The sequence below is a fragment of the Myxocyprinus asiaticus genome, chromosome 27 (genome assembly GCF_019703515.2).
Source record: "Myxocyprinus asiaticus isolate MX2 ecotype Aquarium Trade chromosome 27, UBuf_Myxa_2, whole genome shotgun sequence".
Taxonomy (NCBI): domain Eukaryota; kingdom Metazoa; phylum Chordata; class Actinopteri; order Cypriniformes; family Catostomidae; genus Myxocyprinus; species Myxocyprinus asiaticus.
This window is the reverse complement of record NC_059370.1, coordinates 27923584-27931087: the sequence shown is the minus strand read 5'-3', so window position 1 is coordinate 27931087 and position 7504 is coordinate 27923584. Positions and strand designations below refer to the sequence as shown.

The window sequence follows — 7504 nt, the reverse complement described above, 5'->3', positions numbered from 1 at the left end:
AGGTTGACAGTTTCCTTGATTATTGTCTCATTATACTTTTACTAAACAAAAGGTTATATATAAAATATTAAAATGTTGCATGTTGAAACCACCTGCCTAATATTGTGTAGGTCCTCCTCGTTCTCACCACAACTGTACAGAGCAGTTATCTGAGTTACCGTAGACTTTGTCAGTTCGAACCAGTCTGGCCATCCTCTGTTGACCTCTCCCATCAAGGCATTTCCATCCACAGAACTGCCGCTGGATGTTTTTTGGTTTTGGCACCATTCGGAATAAATTCTAGAGACTGTTGTGTGTGAAAATCCCAGAAGATCAGCAGTTACAGAAATACTCAAACCAGCCCATCTGGCACCAACAATCATCCATGCAATTATCTAATCAGCCAATCATGTGGCAGCAGTACTGTGCATAAAATCATGCAGATACGTGTCAGGAGCTTCAGTTAAAGTTCACATCAACCATCAGAATGGGGAAAAAATGTAATTTTAGTGATTTGGACCGTGGCATGATTGCTGGTGTCAGATGGGCTGGTTTGAGTATTTCTGAGTACATATATATATATATATATATATATATATATATATATATATATATATATATATATATATATATATATATATAAATTGAGTATATTAAATAAAGTTTTAATAGTTCTAATTAAAACCAGTTTGAAGGAAATGTTTTAATTTTATATATAAAATGTTAAAATGTTGCTTTATAAATATTATATAAACTGAGTATAGTAAAATTATACTACATTTTTAAAAGCCACTTACAGTGGAGAAAATATTCTTGACAAACAGTTATGGACAGAGCAACATGTTATACACAAAAAAACAAAAAAACATTTGCATTAAGCATCTACAGAAGAAACTTTTTTTCTTTTTTCTAGTATAAGAAAAATATATATTATTGTTTAATGTTAATAATGAAGTAGTTAGGGTTAGGACACTTGTTATTATCATTCTACATTCAGAAAACATTATAACAAGTTCTTTCAAAAACGTCTACTGGCTGGTTAAAAAAACAAAAAAAGACCGAAAACAATTCAATTGCAAACAGTGCTTCTTGAGCAAAAGAAATTGATTCTGTTCAGTGTTACAGTCCTTGTTACCTCAATGTACAACACAAAATAATACATATAATGGTTACTTATTGCTACTGTTGGGAAAAATCAGGCTTCACAGGCAGTGAGTAAATTTCTTATTCTTTACTGCTAGATGTCTCGTATAAGTATTGTTATGCAGTGCAGTGATCATGGCATTATTTCTTTATCAGGGACTCCCACCCCCTGTCCTTGGGCCCTGTGGCTCTCAGCACAAGGATGTGAGGGTAGGAGTACAGTAACACAGAGAGAGGGAGGGGGAGGGAAACATATGTGGAGGAAGGATCAGGATGATCAATGAAAAATACATATGAAACTATCTATTCTTTATAATGAAATTATAATGTGTTAGATATTGGGCATAATATTTGACTGTAAAAACATACAAAAATATGACTTTCTCACATAGGCAACAATCAAAAAACACCAACTGTGGTGGCAATTAATTATCTGCACTTGATAGTTGTTTGTGTGTAGCTTTTAATGAAACACTAATATAACAATTGTTTTGAAGTTTTCCATATTAAACACAGTCCCTTAACTTATAAGTAATAGTTCAGTGGCCATATGAATAGTTTTATTGTGTATTTACATATCTGTATTGTGCATAAGCCTTGACTGACTTGATGCAATTCAAACATTCAGGGTTATTTTAGTGGGCTGTTAAAAAAAAGACGGGAAGTTATTTTTGTGTCTTTAACTATTCATGACCCAAACAACCCATCTTTTCTCCCACAACAAGAGAAGCAGCCAACAGGTCTATTTATTAAAGTCAAAAAGCCATTAGCTAGAGAGTTCAGGCAGATGAGGGTATGATGTCCATGCTCTCATCATTAAAATGTAAAATGCTACTGGGGACATCTACTGACCAAAAGAAAAAATGAAGCGCCTTTCCATGAGAGACCCCAGAACATCCTTCCATGTGCTGCTTTTCAAAACATTAAAAAAAAAGAATCTTAGAAAACCACTGTTAACAACAGGATGCTCCAAGATGATGAACTCAGCATTTGAAAAGATAAAAGAAAAACACTCTAAACTTCAATTTTTAACTTTTAAATTAGCACAAACACTTTTGAACTCTACATTTTATGAACCACAAACAATATTGCATTATAAACCCATTTCTAATAGAAAATGCAATGTGGATTTGAACAACCATTGGTTTAAATCATATTAAATATGAGTGTATAATTTATCTTGTGTCAAAGCAATTACTTATAAATGCATTTTCCATCTAATGGATAATTTCTAAATGGTCAGATTCAAATTACAGTAATTTCCACTTGTAAGAGCCACAAATTACTAAAATAAAAATATTTATATTTCTTTCTTTCTATAGATGTTGATTTAATAATTGAGAACATGTAATTTTATATTTTAATAGTTCAACTGTTTTCTTATTAAGCAACTGACTATGATACTGGCTCACACACATGTACAGCTACACAGCTGAACAGTTCCTCTGCCAAATGACAAAAACAGCTGAAGCAGCCAAGAGGGGATATCTGCAGAACTGCAGTTGTGCTTTTTGACTTTACAGCCTCCCTCACAACCATTCACCTTTTCAATCACAGTATCTCATGTTGTCTCTCAGGTTCAAATAACTGGAACTTTCCATTGCATCTTACCTCATTTTATATGAATTATAATGTTTCCAGTATTCAGGAAAAAATAAAAAAATAAGTGGTAAAGTAGGTATTCTTTTGGAATTGGTAGAAGAATCATTATAATTATTCATGAAAAATTATGGAACTACAGTTGAGTTCTCTCACAGGAGGATTTCAAGCCTTCATTTTCATCAACAGGAACTTCAGACATAATAGAAAACAGAGGCATTGTGTTACCATTTTTGTAGTAGTAGTCACAGGCCAGAGTCCATCTCTGGCATGTAGAGTGGGTTTTGTTTTTGGTCTTGACAGTAGCTCCACACTGCCATGTTATGTCCTTGACCAACAGTGAGCAGTTTCAGCAGATGAAGGTATCCATAGGAGTGAACTGGCCATCAGTACTTTTATAAAATGAGCTGCACTGTTGCTGCATTACATTACCAGTGATAATACTTGATGGCAAAAACATTAGGAGTACACAAAGAAAGCAAACCACATCACTTCTCCAGAGAAACTCCTTTACTTTCATCTACACCTTAGTGTTTACAACAACGCCGTCCAGACTTCTTTCAGATTTATGTATCAGTGCTTCAAGAGATACGGCTGTCGCCACTGAACACATGGGGTCTCTAAAATCTTTTGAGGCAGCCTTCAAGGATATCATGTAAAAAAAAATACCCCAAATCCATGACTACAGTTTAGATTCATTGTTGGCTTGGGCATCTGGGTTCTTAAAGACCAGTACGATATTGTTCTTAGGAGGTGAGTGCACATACGCAGTGGATCGGGTGTTGGCCATTTGTCTCGTGAACACTCTGATGAGTTTCGAGCGGTAATGATCCCCCGCCAGGAAGTAGAGGATGGGGTCCAAACAGCTGTTCATGCTGGCAAGCGGACGAGTGATTTTATAAGCAAAGTTGACAATATTAAGGGACTTACAGTTAGCGTCTAGAATACGGTAGGCATAGTAGAGGGAACGGGTGATATGGAAGGGTACAAAGCAGATTGCAAACACAATCAGCACCACTATGATAAGTTTAACGGACTTCTTCCGGGATGAAGCACTCTGTTGACTTTGGGCCAGGCCCGTTCTGGGTTGGCACAGGGCCCGTGCCATTAAACAGTAGCAAATCATGATGACCAGAAAGGGCAGAATAAACAGCAGCACCATTACCACCGAGTTGTAAGTAACATAGCTGTTAAAGTCTCCCGGGCCACTGGTGTCATGACACAAAGTGTCATTGTCCCTCTGAGAAATAGTGACGAAAATCAGCTTGGGCACCAAGCAGGCTATGACTGCTATCCAGACCAAAATACAGACCAAGTGGGCATGGCGTGGCTTCACCAAAGTGAGAGTGCGAATGGGGTGACAGATGCCAAGATAGCGGTGCACACTGATGCAAGTGAGGAAAAGGATGCTGCAGTACAAGTTGGCATAGAAAAGGAAGCGCACAACCTTACAGAGGAAAACACCAAATAGCCAATGGTTGCGGTTTGCATAGTAATATATGAGCATTGGCAAGGAGAGCACATAGAGTGTGTCTGACAGAGCCAGATGAAACATATACACTGTACAGGTGTTCCAGGGCCTCATCTTAGTAATGAACATCCACAGTGCCACAGAGTTTAGTGCCAGTCCCAGGAAACACACCAATGAGTATGACACAGGTAGTAGGATATATTTGAATTCCTCACTGAAGCGACAGCTAAAATTTGCCTCCTCCAAAGACATCAGTTTCAGTGTGGTGGGAGGAAAGGACAAATTCCTTGAGAAACGTTCCCTTAATAATGAATTCATTTCTCTGTTTAAATGGGGGAGGAAAAAAAATAGCAATTTTAAGAAACTTTATATATATATATATATATATATATATAATATATATATATAATATTTAGACTATATCTCATTTTAAATGATTTGTGTTTTTGTCGAAAACGAGGGTAAAACCCGAACACGCAGAAAACTGTATAAGTCTTATAATTCAAAATACCTAATAAACTCTTGTGAAACTTTCTCCCATTTACACTAGTTTGTTGCCTTTTAAAGTAATTCGCAAAATAGCTAGCGTAAGATTGAAACCTGCACACTAAATTTCGCCTTTTCTTTAACGGAGCAGCTAACTCTGTGTGAAAATTAAATCATCAGGGAGAGAGAAAGAGATCAGCACGCGGGGAGCGAGTTAACACACTAAAACTTACCGTTCAGTCGAACAAGGTACATTCGTCCCTCACAGATCAAATAATGAACGTAGAAGATTGAGGTTAAATGGATCAAACCTCCTCAGCCTGTTTAAGAGATTAAAGTAGCCAGATTTATTGGATTGAGCTTGAACTCGTGCTATGGTCCCGCTGGATTAGATGAGCGCGTGATCGGTGGGGCGGAGAATCGGCGCCAATTTAAGATTCTCTCTTCAGCGCCTCAGGACCAATCAGACCAACGGCTACAGGTGTTGTTTAATGTCTAATCTCTTTTCTTAAATATTCATAACAAAGCTTTCAAAATAGTGAAAAGTCTAAATTATACGTTTAAAAAAATCTTCGATGTAAAAATGAATCACGCTTTTCCTAATTTCTTGGAGTTTCTGAACACCTCAGACCTGCACCTCAGTATCATAGCGTCGCTTATCAGTTTCTGTCATCTTATCCCATAAAACAGACACTAATATACTGCCGAAGCTCATCTCCTATACCCTTTAAACACTCTTTGTTAGCTCACGTACTGACACAACCCAGTTTTTATGATAAAATCCTTTAAGGAAAATTATAGGACTATATTTTAACCCCAATACAAACACTGTTTAGTTTTCTTTCCGTTTTATATTAGCACTCCAGACATTGACACTCTCAATCTCTTAATTCCAGGATATACTAAAAATAGGTTTTAGATGGTTTCATAGTACACAAGCATTAGCCATGAAACAGTCTAAATGTCAAAAGTTTACATTTTATTTCACTCTGTGTGGGCAACAAACCATTTGTCTGTTTACATGATGAGTCAAAATTATCTGTTCTGTAACTTTATCTTTAGCACTACAACTAAGAGGAAATGTGTGACTTAGGGGTGTGTTTACTTTCCATAAAATGTCTTTGCAAACTGCATTTTCAGTATCCTCAAAGGCATAACCACAGATAATAAAGAGAAAATCCCTACTGTTTCCTAAGAGCTCCCAGAAGCTGATTCATATTTGTTTAAAATTAATAAAGAAAATTTTAAAACAGTGCCATTCAACCAATGAGAGGTTGGTAGTATACGTCTTCCCCGGAGAGGAGACCTTATCACACAGCAGTTAACACTCACTTGCCGGAACTGATTCTTCAGCAATATACATTACACTCATAAACAATCTGAGAGACACACACATTTATATTGCACCCATTCAGATTACAGAGCGAGGTAAATTGTACTGGTAGGTGAGCATAGTACAAACTATGATCACTGTTTGTTTAGGGAAGTCGAGGGCTAACACAGAAGAGCAAATGTCTTATGAAAATCCACACTTAGTACTCTAAATGTCTATAAACTGCATGTTCCATGCAGGCTGAACAATTAGTGATGTAGTTTTCAAACTCATTCAACTATATAATTCAGCAATTATATATGGCTTATACACCATGTTATAATAAAGGCATATTAAATTACAATTTATGATATGTCATGGAATAAAAAATCAGTTGTGTACATGCTGGGGGGATAAGTTTCATTACTATTGCTGACCTGATGGCTAGGCAGAGGGGCAGTTCTGGGAAATTGTGCAAATTGTACAAGAATACGAGTGGGAAATTGCTCAGTATCACTCTTGTGGCCCACATAATCTTTTGACTGACAGTTTAGGCAAGACCATGCATAACACACATCTGCTCTCCACCTGCTTTCTTTGATTACTATAAGGCTAAGATGCAAAGTCAGGAAAAAAAAAAAAAACCCAATAACAGCACTATTTTAAGAGCAAATAAAAAGTGAGATACATTGTAGCACACAAGGATGTGTTGGCACACTTGGTAATGAGTAACTTATGCTGACCTTTCTCCAACTTTTTGTCACTATCTGTCTATCTATTGATCAAGCTATCTATCGATCTATCCAAGTAATCACAACCATTCCAGACTTAATTTTTTTATGTCAGAGAGAGGCAGCTCTATCCGAAAGACGACTGAACGTTTCCTTCAAGATCACCCTTTGTATTTTTCAGTGATCATGAATGGTTAAACATTGCTCTTTTTCTGTGACTTTATAAAACCATCACAATGATCTAAAGTAAGCATTAAATAACAATGTAAATACAATAAACACTACCGTTCAAAAGTTTAGGGTCACTTACTCATTCTTTATTTAATTTCTTATTTTTTCACATTTTAGAATAATAGTAAAGTCATCACAACTATGGAATAATAGAAATGGAAATATGGGAATTATGTTGTGACTAAAAAAATCCAAAATAAATCAAAACTATGTTATATTCAAAAGTGGCCACACTTTGCCTAGATTTTGCAGAAATGTACTCTTGGCATTTTCTAAACCAACTTCTTGAGGTATCACCCTGGGATGCTTTTTAAACAGTATTGAAGGAGTTCCCATCTATATGCTGGGCACTTAGTGGCTGCTTTTCTTAATTATTCGGTCCAAGTCATCCATTTCAAAAACTTTTTTTTTTAATTAAATACAATTTGTTTTCTAATTAAATAAATTAATATGGTGTCACAATTATATTTTTGTCTACAAAACTAATTTCAAACATTTCAGCATACACCTTCAGATCAAAAGGTTTTTAAGATCATGAGAAACATTTCAGGC

The 7504-nt window shown here is 36.0% G+C and overlaps 1 protein-coding gene across 1 annotated transcript; it reads right to left on the bottom strand.

The window, feature by feature from the left end:
- Nucleotides 1-601: 601 nt before the first annotated feature.
- On the bottom strand, nucleotides 602-5275 carry LOC127418226 (P2Y purinoceptor 4-like). Its single transcript, XM_051658693.1, has 2 exons — nucleotides 4912-5275; nucleotides 602-4514 (listed from the first exon to the last, which is right to left on the bottom strand). Exon 2 carries the CDS (start codon nucleotides 4508-4510, stop codon nucleotides 3404-3406), a length of 1107 nt encoding a protein of 368 aa, XP_051514653.1. The 5' UTR covers nucleotides 4511-4514; nucleotides 4912-5275; the 3' UTR covers nucleotides 602-3403.
- Between the last annotated feature and the right edge of the window lie 2229 nt (nucleotides 5276-7504).